This window comes from Pan troglodytes, chromosome 19 (assembly GCF_028858775.2).
Source record: "Pan troglodytes isolate AG18354 chromosome 19, NHGRI_mPanTro3-v2.0_pri, whole genome shotgun sequence".
Lineage (NCBI taxonomy): Eukaryota > Metazoa > Chordata > Mammalia > Primates > Hominidae > Pan > Pan troglodytes.
Window position 1 is genome coordinate 59,971,235 of NC_072417.2, and position 25,159 is coordinate 59,996,393.

The 25,159-nt window shown below is 41.0% G+C and overlaps 3 protein-coding genes and 1 long non-coding RNA gene across 18 annotated transcripts in view; 2 read left to right on the plus strand and 2 right to left on the minus strand.

Moving 5' to 3' along the window:
• LOC104002919 (uncharacterized) overlaps positions 1–982 on the minus strand; it is a 152,464-nt gene extending 151,482 nt beyond the window's left edge. For both annotated transcript variants that reach the window (XR_010153274.1, XR_010153275.1), the window contains exon 1: positions 889–982. This is a non-coding gene — a long non-coding RNA (uncharacterized LOC104002919). The remainder of the gene's footprint in view (positions 1–888) is intronic.
• The window catches only part of TMEM220 (transmembrane protein 220), a 26,968-nt gene continuing 1,809 nt past the window's right edge, over positions 1–25,159 (plus strand). The window contains exons 1-7 of one of the 12 annotated variants that reach the window (XM_054671044.2): positions 485–985; positions 1,705–1,734; positions 4,496–4,556; positions 5,625–5,748; positions 7,431–7,490; positions 17,802–17,943; positions 18,673–19,918. In XM_054671044.2, the coding sequence (XP_054527019.1) occupies positions 914–985; positions 1,705–1,734; positions 4,496–4,556; positions 5,625–5,748; positions 7,431–7,490; positions 17,802–17,943; positions 18,673–18,678 (495 nt within the window). In that variant the 5' untranslated portion in view covers positions 485–913 and the 3' untranslated portion in view covers positions 18,679–19,918. Of the gene's footprint in view, positions 986–1,704; positions 1,735–4,495; positions 4,557–5,624; positions 5,749–7,430; positions 7,491–9,138; positions 9,311–11,154; positions 11,481–14,228; positions 14,316–15,163; positions 16,987–17,801; positions 17,944–18,672; positions 19,919–25,159 lie in introns of those variants that run through there. The other 11 variants (XM_009432745.5, XM_511836.9, XM_024350482.3 and 8 more) reach the window with 11 other exon arrangements.
• Positions 14,362–14,671, plus strand: LOC129137698 (protein mago nashi homolog). The gene is given in 2 exon segments (XM_054671048.1): positions 14,362–14,613; positions 14,615–14,671. Coding segments are annotated over 2 exon segments (309 nt in total).
• ADPRM (ADP-ribose/CDP-alcohol diphosphatase, manganese dependent) overlaps positions 19,826–25,159 on the minus strand; it is a 13,683-nt gene continuing 8,349 nt past the window's right edge. For 2 of the 3 annotated variants that reach the window (XM_001164855.7, XM_016932373.4), the window contains exons 3-4: positions 24,506–24,622; positions 19,826–20,225 (exon numbers count right to left, since the gene is read on the minus strand). In XM_001164855.7, the coding sequence (XP_001164855.1) occupies positions 19,915–20,225; positions 24,506–24,622 (428 nt within the window). In that variant the 3' untranslated portion in view covers positions 19,826–19,914. The remainder of the gene's footprint in view (positions 20,226–24,505; positions 24,623–25,159) is intronic. The other variant, XM_016932374.4, reaches the window with a different exon arrangement.

Consider the following 25,159-nt stretch of genomic DNA (forward strand, 5'->3'; position numbering starts at 1 on the left):
GGAAGGAAATGCATAAATACTAAACAGAACACACACACACACACACACACACACACAAACAAACATCTCTTTTTCTTTCTCTTATTTTTGTAAAAACAATTTTTTTCCTTTTTTTTTTTTTTTTTTTTTTGAGGAGTCTCGCTTTGTTGCCCAGGCTGGAGTGCAGTGGCACAATCTGGGCGCACTGCAACCTCCGCCGCCCGGGTTCAAGCAATTCTCCCGCCTCAGCCTCCTGAGTAGCTGGGATTACAGGCTCCCGCCACCACGCCCGACTAATTTTTTCGTATTTTTAGTAGAGAGACGGGGTTTCACCATGTTGGCCAGGCTGCTTTCGAACTCCTGACCTCAGGTGATCCGCCCACCTCGGCCTCCCACAGTGCTGGGATTACAGGCGTGAGCCACTGCGCCCAGCCCTTTCTTTCGCGTGAGTCACTGCGTCCGGCCCTTTCTTTCTTTTTCTTTCTTTTTCTTCCTCTCTCCCCTCCCGCCTGCCTTCCTTCCTTTTTTCCTTCTTTTTTTTCTTTCTTCCTTTTTTTTTTTTTTGTGAGAAAGGTAGCTTTAGTGAAAACAGGGTTTGGAGTTGAACCTACACGGGTTCAAATTTGACTTCCGTCCACCACCGAGACCTGCGCTCCCTGAGGGACTCGCTTTCCCATCCGCGAAACCAGGACGGCGCCGCCTACACCCCGCGGCGTTCGGGGCGGGCTGAATGTGTCGCTGAGTAGGGGCTACACCCACGCCCTTCGCTCCCCGCCCCCGGCGCGGAGCGACGGCCACGGCAGTGTCCCCAGGCCACCGAAACCGAGGCGGGGTCTCGGTCCCTCCGCGGAAGGAGGGAGCCGGACCGTACGTGGCAGGACTCACCGCCCCGCACGTGGCAGGACTCACCGCCCCGCGCCGCGTTCTCCGAGCCATGGCGCCTGCCCTGTGGCGGGCCTGCAACGGACTCATGGCCGCCTTCTTCGCGCTGGCGGCCTTCGTGCAGGTCAGGCGGCCGCGGTGGGAGGGGGACCCGCCCGGCTCCCAGCTCCGCCCCCTGGCCTAGCGGGCCGTGTAACTGACTAGCGGGCAGAGTCGCAGGGGCGCACAGTTAATGGGGAGGACGGGACTTGGGCTTTCTGCTTGGGGAGCCCCCACTTTCTCCCCAGTCTAAGAAACGCGGATGTGTTCATGGAAGCGAGTCCCATACCAGGGCTCACACCCTGGAAGGGGCTGGTTCCGCGCGTGGAACTTCCCAGGGGACCTCAGAAGAAGCGGCCCTGGCTCCTGCCTTAACGTCCAGCCCGCGGACGACACTGAACATATCTCAGGGCCTAGGAGACGGAGCAGACCAAAACCCTTTATAGCATCATTAAACTTTTTAGTCGGCTTGGGGACCCCCTTCATAATAATTTCCCTCATTTCTTGAGACTGGTGGGGGTGGAGGGCCCTTAAAATACCCGTTCTGGGTTGGCGAGTCCTCTCCAGAGCTCCCGTGAAGGCTTTTCAAAAATGTGTGGCTGCCTGTTAAAAACATCTGTTGTGTCAGCCAGAAACCCCTTCACCCATCCTCATCTGGACTATATCCTGTTCAGATTTTGTATCCTCGATGCCTATTGCAGTGTCTGGCACTTAACAAATTAATAAAAAATGTGCTTAAATGAATTTAAAAGGAATGGAACAGCGCAGGATGTCTGCTAACACCTTGGTATTCTGGCGTTCCAGGTAAATGACCCAGATGCAGAGGTGTGGGTGGTGAGTATGAGCCGCTTCCAGGCTTTCCTCCGTTTGGAAGAATTGGGGAACGGCACAAAACACACGGTTTTATGTCTTTACCCCTCCTCCCTGCTTAATTTTCTGAGAAACTTAAAAATCAAACCCTTGGGAAGCTCTTTTTCCTAAAATATTAATAGGCAGGATCAGAGTTCTAATGTAATGTGTGTGTGAATTTCGAACTTTCTGGAAACAGGTCTTTCTGCAGTATTCCCTTTGGTTAGATGGCCCAACTGAGGACTTTCTTGAGGACCTAGAGTAGGCCTCTCAAGATCAGTTGAACAATTCCTTATGAGTTTCTAGCCAGACACTCAATGCAAACCTTTGACCGGAAAATAACAGGCTTAAGTTCTGAGGTTCTGCTAATTCAGTGACTTATATTTCTAGAAAGTATTAACTCCTGGCTGGGCAAGGTGGCTCACACCTGCAATCTCAGCACTCTGGGAGGCCAAGGCGGGTGGATCACTTGAGGTCAGGAGTTCTAGATCAGCCTGAGCAACATGGTGAAACCCCGTCTCCACCAAAAAATACAAAAATTAGCCAGGCGTGGTGGCATGCGCCTGTAGTCCCCAGCTACTAGGGAAGCTGAAGCAGGAGACTCGCTGGAACCCAGGAGGCAGAGGTTGCAGTATGCTGAGATCATGCCACTGCACTCCAGTCTGGGCGACAGAGTGAGACTCCATCTCAAAAAAAAAAGAAAAAGAAAAAAAAAAAAAGGAAAGAAAGGTATTAAATCCTGTAAAACCTACAGTCTTCATATAAGCAATGCCCTGATTTGAACCATTTGGAGGAGGGGGCCATTGTTCCATACATCTTCTAAATATCTTTTTTTTTTTTCTTTTTGAGACGGAGTTTTGCTCTTGTTGCCCAGGCTGGAGTGCAATGGCGCAATCTAGGCTCACTGCAACCTCTACCTCCCAGGTTTGAGCGATTCTTCTGCCTCAGTGTCCCAAGTAACTGGGATTACAGGCATGCGCCACCACACCCAGCTAATTTTGTATTTTTAGTAGAGACAGGGTTTCTCCATGTTGGTCAAGCTGGTCTTGAACTCTCGACCTCAGGTGATCCACCTGCCTCAGCCTCCCAAAGTGCTGGGATTACAGACATGAGTCACCGCGCCCGGCTCTAAATATCTTTTATCTTCCAAAATATCTGAATTTTGTCCAGTTTCTCTCAATATAGATACACAAGACTGTACAGTACACCAAGGAGATGATTCTTAAGCTTTAGAATAATATTGACAGAGGAGCAACAAGGATGATGGTATCTGGAATTATAACATGAAATTCTATCCAGGTTTTGTTTTTTTAGTGCAGTAAAACCACATTCTGATATTTACTATCCAGATCAGTATGCCTCTGAATCAAATCAAACTGCCTTTGCCTTGGCACCCTGGTCCATATCTTGAATTCCAAATATTATTTCCCTGCAGACAAGTCTCAGACATCCAGCTTAATGGTGAATTTCCAAAAGACTGCTGCGTATATTCACCTGCATGTCACAGTGCTCCTCAGATATGCCCAAGGACCTACCTAGCATCTTTCCCTCCAAAATCTACTTATCCTGACTCACCCATTTCTGTTATCAGCAGAATCATTCTCTGAGTCATTCTTGTTCAGAATCTCAGTCATTTTTATCATCCCTCTGTTCCTTACTACTGCCTTGGAGAACCCCTCAAAACACAAAATAAATTTGAGTCGGGCATGGTGGCAGGCATCTGTAGTCCCAGTTACTCAAGAGGCTGAGGCAGGAGGCTCACTTGAGCCCAGGAGTTCGAGGCCAGCCTGTGCAACATAGCGAGACCCGCCCCCCCCATCTCCAAAAAATTAATTAAACAGTCTAGGTCTAATTGCTTATCTGTATAGTACCTGCACATTTTACCTTTCATTCATGCTCAGACGATATAATAGGAGGAATAGACCCCATGTCCCCATAGGCATCCTCCCTCATTCACAGTTCAGCCCTCCACTACCTCCCACATGGACCCCTGGCACCTGCCTTAACATCTTCTGATATAAGCACAGAAATTGATGTGATTAGACAGCTACATTGCTTGGAAAGTCCCCATCCTTCTTATAAACCCACCCTCCCTACTTATTCCCTGCCAACAACACACACAATAGTAAGTTTGGCTAGAGCCTGCTTGTTATGAACAAGGCTTAGGAATAGGGCCTCTTTAGGGCCAGTCTTCTCATTTCCAAACGCTTATCAGCAGTTCCAAAATGAAGAGCCTGACCTTATTACTGGGCACAGCTGATTGTGTATGCATTATTAGAAAACTTTCTGTGGTCTCACAGAGATGCAGTACTGGCCTGGGTGGTCCATTGGGTCCAAAGCCAGCAGGGCCATCTAGCATCGTGGCTGCTCCTGCCCTACTTTTCAAAGAACATTTTCTTTTATGCAAGTGGGGAAAGGCCATTTGGGCATGAAAGTTGCTTGGGAGTGACTGGAAAGTTAGTGTGTCTTAAGACCAAAACCCTGTGCTCAGTGTTAGAGCTCAAAGATAAATGAGCTTCTGGAATAGCCTATAGTCTAGGAGGAAGGTAGATAAAATTGCAGGCAGACATGCTAAGTGCCACAAAAGGAGAATCTACCACTTTCTCAATCACCATTGAAACTTAGAGGCAAATCATGGGGCACAGCAGCCACTGATCTCATCTTTCTTTACTTCCTGTATCTCTGAACATCTCATATATTGGGCATACATCTTAACTCATGTAATTTCCTCCCTTTTTGCTAACAGGTGGTGTACACAATCCCTGCAGTACTGACCCTGCTTGTTGGACTTAACCCTGAAGTCACAGGTATAAGCCTTGCATTCTAAATGGAGAGACAGCAAATCAGATTTCCTCGTAATAATGAGGGTCTATCTGCCCAACTCCCAGGAGTAAAACGGGGCTCTCTAGGCCTTTCTTCTCATTTCTGATAATAAAAGGGCTAATTCTAATCATCCTTACCCATCTTCAGGAAAACGTCAGAAGGATCTGCTATAAAACAGCGTCTTCTGTTTTATAGAAGTGAGAGGACAGATTCTTCTTCACTTTCTTTAAAACAGTTTCTCCTAGTGGGGCTCGAATGTTCTCAGGGGCCTTAGAATAAAGACTAATGAGTCCCACCTTAGTGGGGAAAATTCTAGTTCCCTAGATGCCTGGGCTCCTTGTATAGGCAGCGAGAACTCCGTCTGCATCTTTAAGGTAGATCAGTTAGGGCTCCTTTAGATACAAGCTAGAAAATAACTCAAATGTGCTATGAGCTAAGAAGAAAAGGTATTGGTACAGTTTACTGAAAAGGTGAAGGGTGGTGCTGGCTTCAGACTGGTGGACTCGGAACTTTACCTTCTCTCCACCTCTCAGTTCCACCATCTGTCATGCTAACTTCACTCTTGGGCTCCACACAGTGGCCCTGCAGCCCCCCATTCACATCTTCACGATGCCACGTCCAGTGGAATATGGACTGTGTTTCTTCACTCTACCAAAGTCTCAGAATGCAGTTGCTGGCTCTGATTGCTTGTCCGTTTGTGCTGATCCAAATCACTGTGGCTGAGGAGATAACATGTATTGATTGACCTAGCCAAAGTCCAGTTCACTGGGAAACATGGACTGTGAGTGTGGACATGGTGGATCCCCAGAGAAAATAAGGGTAATCATCCTAGGAAGGGGAGCTGCTGAACAACCCAAACAAGAAATGGCCACTGAAGTTTATAATTAGTGCTGTGACCTCTGTGTTGTCCTAAAACAAAAAGGGGCGATGGGGCTGAGGGAGTCTGAATGTCTTTTCTGAAAGCAGACTATGGCAAAACATACAAAAAGATCATTTTTTTTTTCTGTGGGCTGTGATTCCATGGTTAACAACATCAGAACATCTATTTTTAGGTAATGTTATTTGGAAAAGTATCTCTGCAATACACATACTCTTTTGTATGGTGTGGGCTGTTGGCTTGGCGTCCTACCTCTTGCATCGTACACAACAGAACATCTTACATGAGGAAGAAGGCAGGTGAGCGGTGACGGTTGCCCTGTGGAGGGATAGAACTGTGGGATAGAACTAAGGAATCGTGTTTGCAACACCTCATCTGTGCACAGTGATAACTGAATTCCCCGTGTATCCTGTGGAGCAGGGAAGGTATTATCTTCTTTATAACCTGATGAAACTGAGGAAATAATGGAGCCAGGATTCAAACCCAGCCCCATCTATCAGACTTCATTATCACTGCTAGTGGCAGTCACTACATATTACATTATATTACTGTCAGGCCGTTGGACTTTGGCCCCCTTGTAACTAGCAACGGTATGATACAGTAATACTCAGTCCGATCTAATATGGTGATAACTCTGTCAGCCTCAAATTCAGTTCTGGTTTAAGCCAGAATCTTATCTACAAGTATGAGCAGCCATCTCAGAGGTCAGTCCTTTTTTTTTTTTTTTTTTTGAAACGGAGTCTTGCTCTGTCACCCAGGCTGGAGTGCAGTGGCGCGATCTCTGCTCACTACAACTTCCGTCTCCCAGGTTCAAGCTATTCTTCTGCCTCAGCCTCCTGAGTAGCTGGGATTACAGGTGCATGCCACCATGGCCAGCTAATTTTTGTATTTTTAGTAGATACAGAGTTTTATTACGTTGGTCAGCCTGGTCTTGAACTCCTGACCTCGTGATCCGCCTTCCTTGGCCTCTCAAAGTGCTGGGATTACAGGCATGAGCCACCGCACCCAGCCAAAAGATCAGTACTTTAAGTCAACCTGTTAGGCTTGCCCTGGTATGTCTTGTGTCATTTCCTTGTCATGACCACTTGCTCCTATTTTATCACCTCTTCCTTTGCTTCCTCCCACCCTTGTCTCTGAGGACTTATTAATAGGTCCTTTTGTTTCTTTTCTACTCCTACTGCCATCTGCCAACAACAAAATTCATAGACCTGTAAGTTAAACATCACTGAAAAGGTGTTTCTTTGTTATAACCCCCAATCTTTAGAACACTGGAGAGCCAAACTATAGGTTGGGTCTGTAGATAAGAATGTAGACCAAATGGGTTGAATCACTTCCAGCATGAAGCCCATGGGTTATAGTGAACTCAGCCTGGGGCTTCTAGTGGTATTATGGCTGAAGTGATTGTTTTTTATTCTATGTAAAAGATATGTGCATATAATACATATTTATAGAAGCATATACCCACCCCCAAATTATTAGTCTGATTTGTACTACAAATCATTCCTCTCCCCTAGGAAGTGACCCAATCTCTTGTAGTATATACACAGATCATGTATTGGTTTGGGCTCATTCTGCCTCACACTGAAGCCTCTTTAAAAATGTAAAAGTATTGACTGATCAAATCTGGGATTTTCTTAGTTGTACTATTTCTTCTAGCGACCTGAAAAAAGTGATATATCTGTGGATTTTATAAAATATTCATTTCATTTTGGGGGGATCCACTTATAAATCAGGGCATAGTCAGGGATCTCATACCTGCTTTTTAAGATGAAATGTATTTTTATACGAGGCTTTAAATTCTCTGAAAAAAGTAATTTATGAATCATGGTCAGATTTGAAAATATTCCATTGATGCCATAGATCTTGAGGGAGAGTCAGTCACTCAATCAGAATGCGCTATCAGGTGGTCATGGAGAGAATGCGATGATATGCATCTCACTTGTAGCCACTTCCAAAATCTGAAATGTACACCCTTTTATAGGGAGCTGTCTGGTCTGGTGATTATTACAGCATGGATTATCCTGTGCCACAGTTCCTCAAAGTAAGTATTCAACTCATCAGTTAAAATCACATCTTCACTTTGGGAGGCCGAGGCGGGCAGATCACGAGGTCAGGAGATCAAGACCATCCTGGCCAATATGGTCAAACCGTGTCTCTACTAAAATACAGAAAATTAGCCCTGTGTGGTGGCACGCGCCTGTAGTCCCAGCTACTTGGGAGGCTGAGGCAGGGGAATCGCTTGAACCCGGGAGACAGAGGTTGCAGTGAGCCAAGATTGTGCCACTGCACTCCAGCCTGGGCGACACAGCAACACTCTCTCAAAAAAAAAAAAAAGAAATCACATCTTCAAGGCTGACAAAATCAGGTAGTAAGTGAAAATACTGCCATACAAGTAAAAACAGGAATCTTTTGAAAGAAATCTTCCCTTTTCTTAAGGGAAGTTAATAATAGTTGATTTAAAGTATCCTGGTCACTCTTGTCCACAAAAACCGTAGTTTTCTACAAGGCCCAGTATAGTCATGGACAGTTGTCAGCCTAAAGGGTGTTCTTCAGGGTGAAGGGAAATGATCTCAGGAGGAAACTTAGAGATTCAGGAAAGAATGAAGAGCAAAGACAATATAAGTGCGTGTGTACATATCAATGAATGTTAACTAATTAAACATATACAGGATAGAAATACATGACAACAGTGGCATAAAAGCTGGAAAAGAGTAAATGGAGTTTAAGTGTTCTAAGGTCCTTTAATTGTGTGAGAAGAGATAAAAGTATCCATTTATATTAAACTTTGATAAGTCAAGGATTAATGTTGTAATCATTAGGGTAACCACTGGTAGCATTAAAATGAGTACAGAAGGCAGGAGAAGGGGAAGGGGAAACAGAAACAATGGGACAAATAGGAAGCATGTGTTAAGATATAGATTTAAACCCAAATATATCAGAAATTACATTAAATGTAAAGGTAAAGATTTCAGTTAAGAGTCAAAGAATTTCAAAGTATGTAAAAAGATTAAAAACCCAACTCTAGGCCAGGCGAGGTGGCTCACACCTGTAATCTCAGCACTTTGGGAGGCCAAGGCAGGCGGATCACCTGAGGTCAGGAGTTCGAGACCAGCCTGGCCAACATGGCGAAACCCCGTCTCTACTAAAAATACAAAAAAATTAGCCAGGCGTGGTGGTGGTCACCTGTAATCCCAGCTACTTGGGAGGCTGAGGCAAGAGAATCGCTTGAACCCGGGAGTCGGAGGTTGCAGTGAGCTGAGGTAGCGCTGTTGCACTCCAGCCTGCGCGATAGAGCAGGACTCCATCTCAAAAAAAAAAAAAAGAAAGAAAAACCCAGCTCTACACTGCTTACAAAAGACAACCCTTAACTGTACTGATATAGAAAGATTTAAAGTCAAAAGATGAAAAAAAACTACAAACACCAGCCAAATGAAACACAATATTGCAATTTTAACAACAAAGTAGAATGTAAGACAATTATTGGAGAAAAACAACTTTTTGTGAATATTTTTAATTTTTTTGTTTTCACTTTTTATTTTGAATTTTCAAACATATATAAAAGCAGAGAGACTAATATCTTGAATCAGATATACTCATCACCCAGCTTCAACAATTATTGGTATGTCCAATCTTGTTTTATCTGAACCTTATCCACGCCACACTGCCAAACTATTTTTTTTTTTTTTGAGACAGAGTCTTGCTCTGTTGCTCAGGCTGGTGTGCAGTGGCGCGATCTTGGCTTACTGCAACCTCTGCCTCCCGGGTTCAAGCAATTCTCCTGCGTCAGCCTCCCAAGTAGCTGGGATTACAAGCAGGTGCCACCACATCCAATTTTTGTGTTTTTAGTAGAGACGGGGTTTCACCATGTTGGCCAGGATGGTCTCAAACTCCTGACCTCAAGTGATCTGCCTGCCTCAGCCTCCCAAAGTGCTGGGATTACAGGCGTGAGCCACTGCACCCGGCCAGTTTAAACATATTTAATGTGTTTCAGTCCGTGACAGTTATTGTCTTTATTGATGCTCAGACTGTCCCATTTTTGTCCAGTGGCACTTATTCAGGTCTGCTCCTGAATTCTTTCTGACATGACCCTAGTAAACCTTTGATAGTTTCCTTGCTTTCTGGTATGACAAGATGTTCCAGGCGCATGTTATACCCAGGATCATGTTTTAGGCCACAGACCTGGAATCAACAGTGTTTGCAATGTTCGTGAATTCATATATATGTCATAAATGTATATGCATACATACATATATACATGTACACATATACATTTAAAGTTGTCTTATGAGTTTATACTAACTACTCAAATTCAGAGGTACCAGTTCTTATTAACCTTATTGAACATTTTATATCTGGATCTCCTTTTAATCATGGCAAAATTTCTAGTCTCAGTGACCTCAACATAATCACCCATTTGATTTATTCTACAATACAAATGCAATCTCCAAATAATAATATGACTACTGAAAACAGGTTCTCTTGTTTGTTTTTGTTATTAGGATATAACCTACTAAGGGATGTACACTCAAATTACTGGGCATAGTGTTCTGTATGCTAATCCCACCAAGTAAATACACAGTTAGATTCATTTATTTCTAGGGCTAATTGTATTGAAAATATATTGATATTATTTTATAATTATGTAAAATATCTACATGGCTCAAAAGTCAAATCTATAAAATAAGATATATTAAAAGAAATTCGGCTTCTCCAGCCCCCTGACCCTATAGCTTCCCTTTCCCTATGGGGGAAAAGTTATTCAGTTTTATAGTTTATCCTTCCATGATTTTTCAGTGGAGCAAATGTGTGACTTAGTTGTATTCCTGCTTATCTAAGGTAACTGGCAGTCTGTTGTACACAGTTGTATTCCACTTGCTTTTCCAGTTACTACATCCTGGAGATCATTCTATAGTATAGAAAAACTTTTCTTACTCTGCTGATGGCTCCATAGCTTAATCAACCAGTTCTCTACTATTTAGATAGTATCCAGGCTTTTGCTATTAAAAATAGTGCTGCAGTTAATAGCCATATGCATATATCTAACATATTTTTACCAGTGTGTCTTTGAGATAAATTCCTGGAAGTGAGACTACTGGGTCAAAGTGTAATTGCATAGTTCATATTTCTATATACTCCCGAATTCCCCTCCAGATGGCTCTTCCATTTTGCATCCTAACCAGCCATGGCTAACAGTGTCTGTTTCCCCATAGCCTTGCCAGCAGAGTATGTTATCAAAATCTTGAATTTTTACTAATCGGATCATTGAGAAAGGGGTAGTTTTAGCTTGCATTTCTCTTATTAAGAGCAAAAGTGAGCACATTTTCATATGGTTCAGAGCCATTTATGTTTCTTTTTCTATAAAAATCTTGGTCTATCTCTGAGCAATGTAGGTTTAACCTGATTCTAAGGTTGCTGGTCTTCTCTATTTTTAGAAGCTCTATCTGTGATGTAAGCTGAAAGTATTTCTTTGCAGTTTGTTATTTTCCTTTAACTTTGCTTATGCAAACTATACTTTGCCATGAAAAAGTCTTTTGTTGTTGTTTTTTCATGTAATTGTATATATCAGTCCTTTTCCTTATTGCTTCTGGATTTGGAGTCATAGTTAGGAAAACCTTCTCTCTCTCAGGTTGTAATGTAACTTACCCAAGTTTTCTTCTAATACCTGTATGGTTCCATTTGTACATTTAAATATTTGATCTGTTTAGAATTTATCCTGATGTAGGCCGGATGCGGTGGCTCACACCTATAATCCCAGCACTTTGGGAGGCTGAGGTGGGCAGATCACAAGTCCAGGAGTTCGAGACCAGCCTGGCCAAATGGTGAAACCCTGTCTCTACTAAAAATACAAAAATTAGCCGGGCATGGTGGCGGGTGCCTGTAGTCCCAGCTACTTGGGAGGCTGAGGCAGGAGAAACCGGGAGGTGGAGGTTGCAGTGAGCCGAGATCGCGCCACTGCACTCCAGCCTGGGAGACAGAGAGAGACTCCGTCTCAAATAAATAAATGAATAAATAAATAAATAGATAGATAGAATTTATCCTGGTGTAATGTTATGAAGAACATGTCCAATTTCATATTTTTCTATGTGGCTATCTGGTTATCTCAACACCATTTATTAGAAAGTAGATTCAAGATGCCAAAGGAAGACACTTTTTAATGACAAAAGATTCAATTCATCAAGAAGATATAACTGCTGAATTTGTATGGACCTAATAACATAGCTTCCAAATAGAACAAAAATTGACAGAGCTAAGAAGAAAAATGCAAAAAGCCACAATCATCTTGGGAGACTAACACACTTCTCTCAGTTACTAACAAACACACACAAAAAAGAAAAGTAACAATATAAAAGATTTTAACCACACAATAAACCAAGAATGGCAGGATACACATTCTTTTCAAGTGCACATTGAGTATTTTACAAAAAGACTATATGTTTGGCCATGAAATAAGTACTAACAAATTTTAAAGGACTGAAATCCTACAGAGTATGTTATTTGACCACGGTGCAGTTAAGCTAGAAATCATTAACAAAAAGATAATTAGGCAATTCCTGTGTATTTGGAAGTTAGGAAATATACTTTCAAATAACACTTGGGTCAAAGAAGAAATCACAATGGAAATTAGAAAATATTTTGAACTGAATAAGGTGAATACTACATATCAAAATGTGTGAGATGCAGCTAAAAATCATGCTTAGAGGGAAACATATAGCCATAAGTACATTTTTTTTTAAGCTTCCAGGAAGTTAGGAATTTTTCATTTCAAGAAGTTAGGAAAAGAACAGCAAGTTAAACCCCAAAGAAACAAGAAAATAAACATGAAAGCAGAAGTCAGTGAAATAAAAAATCAACATAAAAATAGAGAATTAACAAGGTCAAATATTGATTCTCTAAAATGATTTATAACATTGATAAGCCCTGACAAGACAAAAAGGAAAAAAGAGCACAAGGAAGTACAAATAACAAATATCAGGAATAAAAAAGAGAATACTACTATATATCTAATAACTATTGTAAAAATCATAAGTGGATATGATGAAGAACTTTACACCAATAAATTTGAAAATATAAATTAGACAAATATCTTGAAAAAATACAGTTTACCAACATTTACATAAGAAGAAATACTCAGAACAGTCCCATAACTATTAAAGAAATTGAGTTCATAGGGCCGGGCGCGGTGGCTCACACCTGTAATCCCAGCACTTTGGGAGGCTGAGGTGGGCGGATCACCTGAGGTCAGGAGTTCAAGACCACCCTGGCTAACATGGTGAAACCCCATCTCTACTAAAAATACAAAAAATTAGCTGGGCGTGGTGGCGGGCACCTGTAATCCCGGCTACTCGGGAGGCTGAGGCAGGAGAATCGCTTGAACCCTGGAGGCAGAGGTTGCAATGAGCCGACATCACACTGTACTCCAGCCTGGGTGACAAGAATGAAAGAAACTCCATCTCAAAGAAAGAAAAAAAAAATCGAGTTCATAATTTAAATTTTTCCTAAAGGAAAACTCTAGACCTAGATGGCATAGCTGGAGATGTCTACATAATATTTAAGGAAAAAAATAATACCAACTTTCAATAAATACTTCCAGAGAACAGAAAAAGAAGAAACACTTTCCAACTAATTTTATGAGGACAGGTAACCAAAACTTGACAAGAACATGACAAAAAAATGAAATTACATGGCAGTCTCACTCATGACCACAGATGGAAAACTCCTAAACAACACATTAGCAAATCAAATCCTGCAATATATAACCCAACTACCAAGTTGGGTTTATTCTAGGAATGCAAAGTTAGTTTCACATTAAAAAAACCAACCAATGTTTTCCACCACATTAATGGAATGAAATAAGAGAATAAACTATCTTCTAGAGCCATACAGAAATAGCATTTCATAAAATTCAGCATCCATTTATGTTAAAAGCTCTTAGAAAATGGGCGTAGGAGGGAACTTAACCTGATAGAAGATATCTACACTGAAGCCTGAGACTTAATGGTGAACAGTTGAAAACTTTCCCTCTGAGATCAGGAATGAGATGAGGCTGGCCATATTGCCACTTGTACTCAATGCCATGCTAGCTATTGTCCCAGCTATTGTCCCAGCCGGTAAAATAAGGCAAGAGAAAGAAATAAAATGCCCAATGATTGGACAAGAAGAAATAAAATTTTCATGATTTGTGGGTGATATGAATACATGTGTAGAAAATAAAAAAGAATCTAAAAAATTACTAGAATAAGTGAATTTTGTATGATCACTGGATCAGGATACAAGAATTAACTGCTTTTCTATCAGGAAGTAACAGAAAGTGATAAAACAAAAAGTTAACATTTATAAAAACATTCAAAAAATCCACTCCGTAGGAATAAATCTAGCAGAGATATGCAAAATCTCTACACATAAAACTATAACACATTATGGGAGAAATTGAAGAAGACCTAAATAATTGGAGGGCTAAACATATAATGACAAAAGGATGAATAAATAAAATGATAGAACAATAGAATTTAGAAACGGATCTATACATATGTAGGGTTTTGACTTATGGCAAAGATGGTACTTCAGGGTAGCTAAGAAGGCAGTCTTTTCAATAAATAGGCTAGGATAAATTCAATGTCCATTTGCAAAAAAGTGAAACAACCTCTACTTTACAACTTTCATAAAAATCAATTCCAAGGGGATCACAGGTCTATTATAAAAAAGCAAAACAGAGTGTTGGGTGCAGACCGCGGTGGTGCGGCTTTCTTTTAGAAGTTCAGTCTTGGTTGTCTTTTGCAAGCCATGAAGAGTGACTTTTATCTGCGCTACTACGTGGGGCACAAGGGCAAGTTCAGCCACGAGTTTCTGGAGTTTGAGTTCTGACCGGACGGGAAATTAAGATAAGCCAACACAGCAATTACAAGAATGATGTCATGATCAGAAAAGAGGCTTATGTACATAAAAGTATGATGGAGGAACTGAAGAGTATAATTGATGACAGTGAAATTACCAAAGAGGATGATGCATTATGGCCTCCTCCTAACCGAGTGGGCCGGCAGGAGCTTGAAATCATTATTGGAGATGAACACATTTCTTTTACAACATCAAAAATTGGTTCCCTTATTGATGTCAGTCAATCCAAGGATCCAGAAGGCTTATGAGTATTTTATTATCCTGTCCAGGACCCTGAAGTGTTTGGTCTTCAGTCTTACTGGATTACACTTCAAGATTAAACCAATCTAAACTGAATATTGATGTGGACATGGGGGGGTGGGAGTAGTTTTTAATTACCATTATCAAGAACATTTTGTGTCTATCAGGGCAGTATATTTTTATAAACTATAAATGATTATCTTTAATAAATATGTGATAAAATTTAAAAAAAGCAAAACAATAAAACTTCTAGAGAATACCTTCAAAACCTTGGTGAGGGAAATTCTTAAACAGAACACAAAAATCATTAGGAAAAGATCAACTTTAACATTGTCAAATTAATCAATGACTTCTCTTCCTCAAAAGACATCAAGTGGAACAAAGTATTTGTAACACATATAAACAAGGATTTATATTTAGCATATATATAAAGAATTTCTATAAATCAATGTTATATTTCAATAAAACAACTGAGATGAGAACATACTAAAATGTAATTATGTGTTTTATCAATTCAGTCTTTATACTTGTTTCCAAAGCAATCCATGATTTTTATTTATAATAATTTTTGTGTCTTTATAGGAATCCAGTTGGTGGAAGAATTCAATTGGCTATTGCCATTGTAATCACACTTTTCCCATTTATCTCATGGGTCTACATATATATTAACAAGGAAATGCGGTCCTCTTGGCCAACTCACTGCAAGACAGTAATTTAAATAAATTCAAGAACTTCGTTTTTAAGATGAATATTTTCAATCAATTTTTTATAAACATTAGGGGAACAAGCCAGGAGTTTATTTCAGGTAATTTGGGCTAATAGAGTTTTTTAAAACTCCAAATAACTTTTTAAGGGTGCATATAATTCGATGTAAGATTGGATGGGACAAGTAAGAGATGGTCTGATATTTTCCAGACGTCTTTTTTTTTTTTTTTTTTTTTTTTTTTTTGAGACGGAGTCTTGCTTTGTCACCCAGGCTGGAGTGCAGTGGCTCGACCTCGGCTCACTGCAAGCTCCGCCTCCCGGGTTCACGCCATTCTCCTGCCTCAGCCTCTCCGAGAAGCTGGGACTACAGGCGCCCGCCACCACGCCCAGCTAATTTTTTGTATTTTTTAGTAGAGACGGGGTTTCACCGTGGTCTTGAACTCCTGACCTCATGATCCGCCCGCCTCGGCCTCCCAAAGTGCTGGGATTACAAGCGTGAGCCACCGCGCCCGGCCTCCAGACGACTTTCTGCAGGGTCTTGTGTCATAATGTAGTGGAAAAGGCTAGAGAATAGAAGTTTAAAAATACGAGTTCTAACTTAACTTTGTAACTATGTAATTTGGGCAAATATATAAACCTCCTGGTGGATATTTATCTATAAAATAGGATTAATGCCAGATCTACTTACTTACACAGTAACAAGGATCAATCTAGATAATGTAACAACACTCTGAAGATATAAAGTGTTTGGAAAGATTACGGAGGGCTGCCCATGATTAAAATAGAGGGGAGCAGGGATTGGGTAATATACTGAAATAGACATTCAAGAGAGGGCTATACCCCGATCTTTTTTTTTTTTTTTTAAGACAGTCTCACTCTGTTGCCCAGGCTGGAGTGCAGTGGCATGATCATGGCTCACTGCAGTCCTGACCTCCCGGGGCTCAGGTGATCCTCCTACCTCAGCCTCCCAAGAAGCTAGGACTACAAGTGTGCACCACCATGCCCGGCTAATTTTTTTTTAATTTTCTGTAGAGGCAGGGTTTCACCGTGTTGTCCAGGCTGGTCTTGAATTCCTGAGTTCAAGTGATCTGTCCACCTTGGCCTCCCAAAGTGCTGGGATTACAGGTGTGAGCCACCATGCCCAGTCCAGCCCTAAACTAATCTTATCCAGAGCTGGCATAGTGCAGTGAACTAAAGGAGAACTCTAGATGAATCAAATGAGCAGGCATGTCTTGGAAAGAAAGGGAAGCTGGATAGAATAAAGGAATTAGGGACCAAACAAGAAGGCAATAGGGAATATAACTACATTCTAAATGAGAAATAAGGTCAAAATCTACATACATTCTTTATAAATGGATGTCCAAAGTAACCCGAGGGAGGAGAGCTTTTTTTTTTTTTTCATTTCCATTTTCATTTAAAAATGGATACTTGATTATTAGAAAACTTACAATTGTGTTTGGAACAACTTGGGTATTTGAATCTAATTTTCCAATTGCAAATTTTATGATACCTAAATACAGATAAAGTATTTCCAATGAAAATTTAGTGTCCAAATGAGTGGGGCTATAAATGTAAAATACACTGGATTTTAAAGACATGGTAGAAAAAGAACAGAAAATATTTTTTGTATTGATTACATGTTGAAACAATATTTTGGCTATAATGGGTTAAATATACTATTAAAGTTGATTTTATCTGTTTCTGTTTACTTTTATTTACGTGGCTTACATTGCATTTCTGTTGGACAGTCCTGTATTTAAGTATCTAGATGGCAACATTTTACATACGCAAGCATCAAACTCTGTGGTCAGATACTGTTTTTTCTGATCTAGGAAAGAGACCTGGGAAATACTTCACTCAAAAAGAACGAGTAGTACCTTCCACAGGTTAGGAGAGTATAAATGAGTCTGGTAGTTTGTCTATTTTATTGTCTTTATTACTATAGTAAATATTCTATAAATATTTGTTAAAGGAGGTATGTGTATTTTGTTTTTGTTATTGGCACAGTGGCCACTGAATGGTGAGAAATTATCTAAGATTAAGACTTGAATGAGTAAAAAGGGGGAAAACAAATCTAGTTGATATTAAAACAGTCAAAGTGAAACTTAAGGGTCAGTAAAATACACATAAAGGATTTGAGTTTTCCAGTGTATATTTTGCTTACATATTTGTGGCTTTTGTAACTCCTTTAGTATTAATAAACTACTGAAGTCACATGCAAAAAAAAAACCAGACTCATTTGCAAATTCCCTGTGGGCTCTATCCATTGACCAAGTCATGTTTACTTCTGTGCTTAAAGACAGTAATGTTCAAGATGTGCTTTCATCATGTATGCCTCTCCCATATCAGACTACGAAATTATGTGACTATTCATAGTCTCTTTTGCATCTTCAGTTAAGCATATAAAAGGCACTTTTGGTGGAATAGTCTTTTGAAGAGTATTAATGAAATTGAATTTAAGTATTATTATTATATTTAATATTTCTATTATTAAAATCTTTTTTTTTTTTTTGAGATGGAGTCTTGCTCTGTCCCCCAGGCTGGAGTGCAATGGCGCGATCTCAGTTCACTACAATCTCCACCTCCTGGGTTCAAGTGATTCTCCTGCCTTAGCCTCCCAAGTAGCTGGGACTACAGGCACCTGCCACCATGCCCAGGTAATTTTTGTATTTTTAGTAGAGACGGGGTTTCACCATGTTGGCCAGGCTGGTCTGGAACTCCTGACCTAAGGTGATCCACCCACCTCGGCCTCCCAAAGTGCTGGGATGCGTGAGCCACCACACCCAGCCTCTATTATTAAAATCTTTCACACCTTCACATTTTTCTTCCATTGTTCTCTATTTCACACAAATCTAATCACGTATTCCCCAGCTCAGAAAGCCCTAAGGGCTCCACACTATCTGGCAAGTTAAATTCTAACTCTTGGCTCATCATTCAAGGCTCTCCATAATATGGCCCCAGCCTGTCCTTTTCTGCCATATTTCTTGCCATATCTCCCTTCTCCCAGCCCGGCACCTTTCTGGTGAATCGTCAACAGCATGACTTGCCATGTCTGACTTTGGCATATCCTTCAATGCCTCTGCTTTTGCTATTTTACTTGATATACTCTTCCCCACTTATTCAAGCCATTTTTCTTCATTTTGCATGTCATCCCCAATCCCTTCGAACAAAATTAAATTCATCTTCCATGTTCCCTCAGTCCTTTCTTTGTGTGACAGCAAATTTCACACACTTGAATCATGGATGTCTGTCTAATTCATGGTAAGGTCTATGAGTGCAAGAGTACATTATAGTCACCTCTGTGGTCAGCTGAACAGTGGCCCTCAGAGAGATACATGTCCTAATCCCTGGATATGTTACCTTATATCACAAAATAAATTTTGCAGATGTGATTAACCCACCCTGAGATGGGGGTTACCTGGATTATCTGGTTGGACCCTAAATGTTACTACAAGTGTCCTTGCAAGACGAAGGCTGAAGTAGATCTGACTACAGACAGCAGAGAATATGATACGACAGTAAAGAAAGATTTGAAGAGGCTACACTGCTGGCTTTGAAGACAGAAGAAGGGGCCATGAGCCACAGAATGCAAGAAGTACAGCTCTGGAGGCTGGAAAAGGATTCCTCCTAGACCCTCCTCAGGGAGCATGGCCATGCCAACACCTTGGTTTCAGCCAAGTGGAAATGATTTCAGACTTCTGACCTCCAGAACTGCAAGAGAACAAGTATATGTTGGTTTAAGCCGCCAGGTTTGTGGGAATTTGTTACAGCAGCCATAGAAAGCTAACACTCCTTTATATCCCTATAGTGCCCATGTATTCAACAGGCATGCTTATTTCTTATAGTTGTTTAGGCCGTGAATCAAACTTCCTCCACACCTGAATAGTCCCCATTTGCCATCTAATGTTTCTACACATGAGCCTTAGCATATATGAAAACGGTGTTAAACATGTCCCATTAGTGTATAAAGGGAGTCAGTGTAAATTTATTTACCTGCTGTAGCTTCACACAGCAATGGCTGGTGGCCCAGACCAGGCCGGGTGGCACATGGCTGCACTGCCACTTGGTCCTATGAATCCCAAGAGGACTACATGACTTTTCTGGAGGCCCTTCTTACAGCAATGGGAGTGCCACACGCTTACCCGTGAAATAACTATTGGTAATTTTGTTTACAAAATGGGAATACAAGCCTATGAAAATCCAAGTATAGGTGTTCTGAGCAAAAATTGTCCAAAGCTCATTTACACAGCAGGGTGAATAGAAAAAGCTTACCTGAGCTTATATGCTGAACTTGAAGTTACATAGTTAACACATGTGAATACAATCTCCTTGTAAAAAGTTAAAAAAAATCAGGTAGGGCCAAATAAGATCCCTCATGAGGACTATATGCCCCTTATGAGGACTATACACCCCTGCCTCAGTTTCCTCCCTGGTTTGTTTCTAACTTACAATGGATACATGATCGAAAATAACATTTCTGAGTATTTTATCAACCATCACACACTGAAACTATAAATACATTTTGTTATGCAAGCTGAATACTAAACAATGAGACAGAGGATTTTTATTTTTTTGTTTAGGAGGGACAAACACAAAGCTCATTTTCTATCAAGTTAAAATAAATTAGACTAACAATGGAAGGCTCTTTCTTTCTTGTAATTCATAATTCTATCTGGAACTCTGCCTCTCCCTTTCAACATCATTTTGTCAGGATAGACATGAACTGTGCCAAAGGCTTGGCTGTCTGGAGCTGTTTCAATAACTCCTTCTAGGTTGACGTGGTATACACCAAAAGGATCCTCAGAGTAGCCACCATCATGGGTGTGACCAGCAAAGAAACACACCACACACTCATGAGACCAAATGACTGCCAGGACATCTCTGTAGTTCCAGGCCAGGCACACATTGTCAGAGGCGTCCGGGTAAATGGGAAGATGGCCTGTTAGTTAAAGAAAAGAAGAGTTATGAGCCAATTAAGAAATATCTCTTCTATAAAAATAAATGGCTAAAAGCTAGTACTCAGAAAAAGAAAAAAAAATTGCTATCTCATTATGCAAATGAACTGAGACCAGAGAGAATTCACACACAAGAAAACTAGGCCATCTACACCCACATCTCTGGAGCATAGAAGAAGGGTAAGACAGTTCACATGAGGCGCAACAGGCTGCTGTAGAGGCAAAACCCTGAATCTCTGAGGCCTACGTCATCTCAAGTTGCCCAAACACCGAGGAAGATCAAGGGTGTCCTATGCAGGGCAGTCTGCAAAGGCAGCCTGAAACTGGGCAGATGCTGTGCTGGAATCCAATCCAATTGATTTCCTTAAATATGAATGTTATATACACAGAATGATGTAACACTAAATAAAAGAACAGGCTGGGTGTGGTGGCTCATGCCTGTAATCCCAACACTTTGGGAGGCCAAGGCAGCCGGATCACCTGAGGTCAGGAGTTCAAGACCAGCCTGGACAACATGGTGAAACCCTGTCTCTACTAAAAATACAAAAATTAGCCAGGCGTGGTGGTATGTGCTTGTAGTTCCAGCTACTCGGGAGGCTGAGGCAGAAGAACTGCTTGAACCCGGGAGGTGGAGGTTGCAGTGAGCCAAGATCACACCACCACACTTCAGCCTGGGTGACAAAGCGAGACTCCATCTCAAAAAATAAAAATGTAAATATAAATAAATAAACAGTTTAGGCATGGGCCATGGATTATGTGTCATTGACATAAACAATGCCTCCGAACTGATTTATGGGACTTTAAACACTCATGAGATCAAGGTAGCCATACCCCATGAGATCAAGGTAGCCATACCCACTTTTCAGATGAAAAACTGAGTTAAAACAGGGAAGATTTATACTGGCATCCACAGGAGATACGTGGAAGTAGAGTTAGGAGAAGTTCGAATTTCTGACAGCAACACATCTATGATCAAGCCACGGTTCTCACTCTGAAGTACAGCTCACGTTGCATCTTCCCATTAAATCACTTTTTGTCTATTACCGTTCATTTTTATTCTAAAATTTAAACATGCTTCTATTTAATATGTTTGTAATACAATTTTTTTTTTTAAAGTGCATACGCTTAGGGCTAAGCGTCCAAAGGCGTGTGCTGCTTTCCAGCACCTCGAAGCCATATTGACTCATCTATCAAGTCCCTGCAGCATTTGACGCCATTAGTTGTTCCCTTCTCCCTGAAACACTTGGATTCCAGGACACCACTGTTTCTCCCAGGGGTGTCTTTCTAGTTTTTCCCCAACTTCAATGGCCACTAATTTCCAGTCTCCTATGCTGGTTCCCCCTCATTTCCCCAATGTCTTACCAGGAGTGCCTGAATGCTTGGTCCTCGGACTTCTCTATTTATACTGAATGCATTGGTGATCTCTTAGTGATTTACATGCCTTAAATGTCATCTACACTCTTTCAACTTCCACGTTTATTATCTAGCCCAAATCTCTATTCTGAATTTCAGACTTCTAATGTCCAAACTGCCCACTCAACATCTCCACTGATGTCTAGTAGGCATCTGAAACTTCTATTTCCAAACCTGAACCCCTACCCTCTCCACTCGCACTCCTCATCCTGCAGTGTCCCCTATCTCAGCTAATGGCAATTCTATCCTTCCAACTGCATGGCCAAAATTCAAAAGGTATAGGATGACCTTGGAGTAGCCATAATGAAAGTTAAAAAGCAAAAGAAAATTTTTTTATTACACTTTAACTTTTAAACTTTACTAAAGAAAACTTCAATCATTCCGTTTTTAAAAGTTTGCTTTTCCAGTTTCTAGGCTTACATCAAATGGTAGAAGAAATGTAAGAGACTGCTAAATTAGATAGGTGTACCGCCATGAGTAAAAAGAAAAGGGAAGAACACAGGATCACATGGGAAAGGGGATGGAGACATAAAGCATGGATTCTAGTCTCAGTGCTGTCAGCAGCTCCATGATTCTGCTATGCAATTCAGTCTCTTTGGGCTTCAGTTTCCTTATCTTTAAAATTCAAAGGTTTGGCTATATGACTCTAGCTTCCTTTCAGCTCCAGAACAGGCTGAGAGTGGAAAACTTAAAAGCAGACACAAGTCAAGAAGTATCCTAGTTTCTGAGACCACTTATTATAGAGCCAAAAGGTGTCACATCATTCCAACAACCCAAGGGCACTCATCTCTTCCAACCCTTGAATGACACCTGGTATTCCAGTGGTAGCAGAAACACTTCTGCTCCTTCTACGTGTTTTTACCACATCAGTGGAAGATTAGTAAGTAAAAACTACCTTTACAGATAGAAATATAGTTTTATATAATCAACTATCTGAATAGCCTATCATTTTCAAAGGGTTTTTTTTTTTTTTTTTTGAGACGGAGTTTCACTCTTGTTGCCCAGGCTGGAGTGCAGTGGGGTGATCTTGGCTCACTGCAACCTCCGCCTTCTGGTTTCAGGTGATTCTCCTGCCTCAGCCTCCCGAGTAGCTGGGATTACAGGCGCCTGCCACCACGCCCGGCTAATTTTTGTATTTTTAGTAGAGACGGGGTGTCACCATGTTGGCCAGGCTGGTCTCGAACTCCTGACCTCATGATCTGCCCACCTCAGCCTCCCAAAGTGCTGGGATTACGGGCGTGAGTCACCGTGCTTGGCCAGGGGTTTCATATTCATAATTTCATTAGATACACTATTGAGAACACTGCAGTTTGTAGGTTTGCTATTTGCCCAGGACTACACAGTTCATATAAACCAGAGCCAGAATGGCATCCTGTCCTTCCGGCTCTCAGTCTAGCCTTCTCACCTGTTATCCCACATCAATTCTAACTCTAAACCAAGGGCTCTAATCTCAACCTCCAAACCAAGTCTCCCAGCCATGCTGCAAACCCAAATTCAGTTCCGTGTACGTTTTCACGTGCCCGTGCGCACACACACGCTTGTATGTTTTAAGCACTCCTGGATTCCTACAATCTCTGATGGCAGTGTACCCATCAAAAATGATTCTAAATGAAAATACAAATCTAACTTCCTCGTGACTGTGTGGGAGGCACAGCTTGCACAGTGCTCACTGCCAGCCGAGCCTGTAGCACACATGCCCTGTGATACCAGTTTTGCTGCATCTGGGCAGCAGTGGCCTCTGTTTGGTGGCCACTTTGCTGATAGGCAGGTCTCTAAGGCTGAGATTTGGTATGGTCCCCTAACTGAATTTCTCACTTAGAAATTACTTCATTAGAGTTTATGAAACTCAGGGCTTCCTACCTTGAGGAAAGGATCCAAGCCCTGGTAATGACTTCCACTATCAAATTGTTTAGTGTGGTGTCAAGCTCCTTTATAAGCTGATTGCAACCTGGATTCCACACTTTAGAATTCAGCTTGGTGTTTTTTGTTTGTGCTTGGTTTTATTTATTTATGTATTTATTTATTTATTTTTGAGATAGGGTCTTGCTTTGTCACCCAGGCTGGAGTGCAGTGGCACAACCTTGGCTCACTGCAACCTCCACCTCCCGGTTCACGCAATTCTCCTGCCTCAGCCTCCCAAGTGGCTGGAACTACAGGCACGCACCACCATGCCCTGCTAATTTCTTTTTTGTATTTTTAGTAGAGAGAGGGTTTCACCATGTTGGCCAGGCTGAATTCAGCTTGTTCTTAATTTTGAGTCAAGTTTCTTGGTAATTTTTATGTCTTAGTTATCATGGTGAAGTCATCTCACCTTTGGGTTCTTGCTTCTCTTATGGAGAGAAGGTTCAAAAAACAAAAAACAAAAGAAACTTAGAAAAAGCCAAACTTCTGGAGTTTTTATTTTTGTATTAATGTCAATATTCTGCTTGTGATATTATACTAAAGTTTTACAAAATGTTAATGTTGGGGGAAACAGCAAAGCATATAAGTGATTGCTCTGAATTATTTCTTACAAATGCACGTGAATCTACAATGATTTCAATAATAATATTAATGTTTAAAAAAGAAATTACTTCATAAACTGATCTCATTTGAGGAAATTCGACTTTGAACCTAAAAGGCCAACTCACAGGCTCCAATATATGGCAAGATGTTTCTGTTATTTACCTTTTCCTGGTTCATCCTTAAATGTTAATCTTATATTCAGGTGGTTTCTCAATAGAAATTTTTAAACTAAGTGTCCATTTTATAGAAAGAGGATATCGAAACACAAATATTGTTAGTATGCTTTAACGCCTAACTTTTCCCAATCTCTAAAATGTTAGTGTAATCAGATAAATTAAATACTTACTCACAATCACCACCTTTTCTTGGTTTGTGTCAGAGAATGTTAGCACTTCATTCAACCAGTTTAGCTGTTCTTGGCTGAATCCTCCATTAAACTGGACAAACTGGGGCTCAGAAAGTCCTGAAATGAATTCAGTAAGTTAGCCCCATCAAGTCATTTTTCCCCTCATTTGGACATTCAAATTTAGTTAATGTAGAGACACTTGTTTTTTCTTTAGGAATATCTGATTAGCAACAATCAACTTAAAATAGGAAATCACAAGCATTTAGAGAAACATATATATATATATCACACTGCATCTCACTCTTGACAGTCCCCTGCTTACTTCGCTGGCTTTCCATTATATTAAAAATGCAAACTTCTTAAGTCCACTCAGCCGCTACATATTCTTGGCCCCGTTTACACTCCAAAATCACCTTGTACCCCACTGGCCCTTTCCTGTGCTCTTCAACAATGCTCAAGTCTTACTCCATTTAGTGCCTTTGCAGGTTTTTCCCTCAGTCTGCTGACTCCCTATGCCCATTCATTCCAAGGGAGACTCCTCCTTGTCATTTAGGTCTCAGCTTAAATATCTTTCTCCTTGGAGAGACCTTCCCTAATCACCTAATCTAAAATAGCAACCCTAATCCTTTTCCGTAACACTCTATAACATCATAC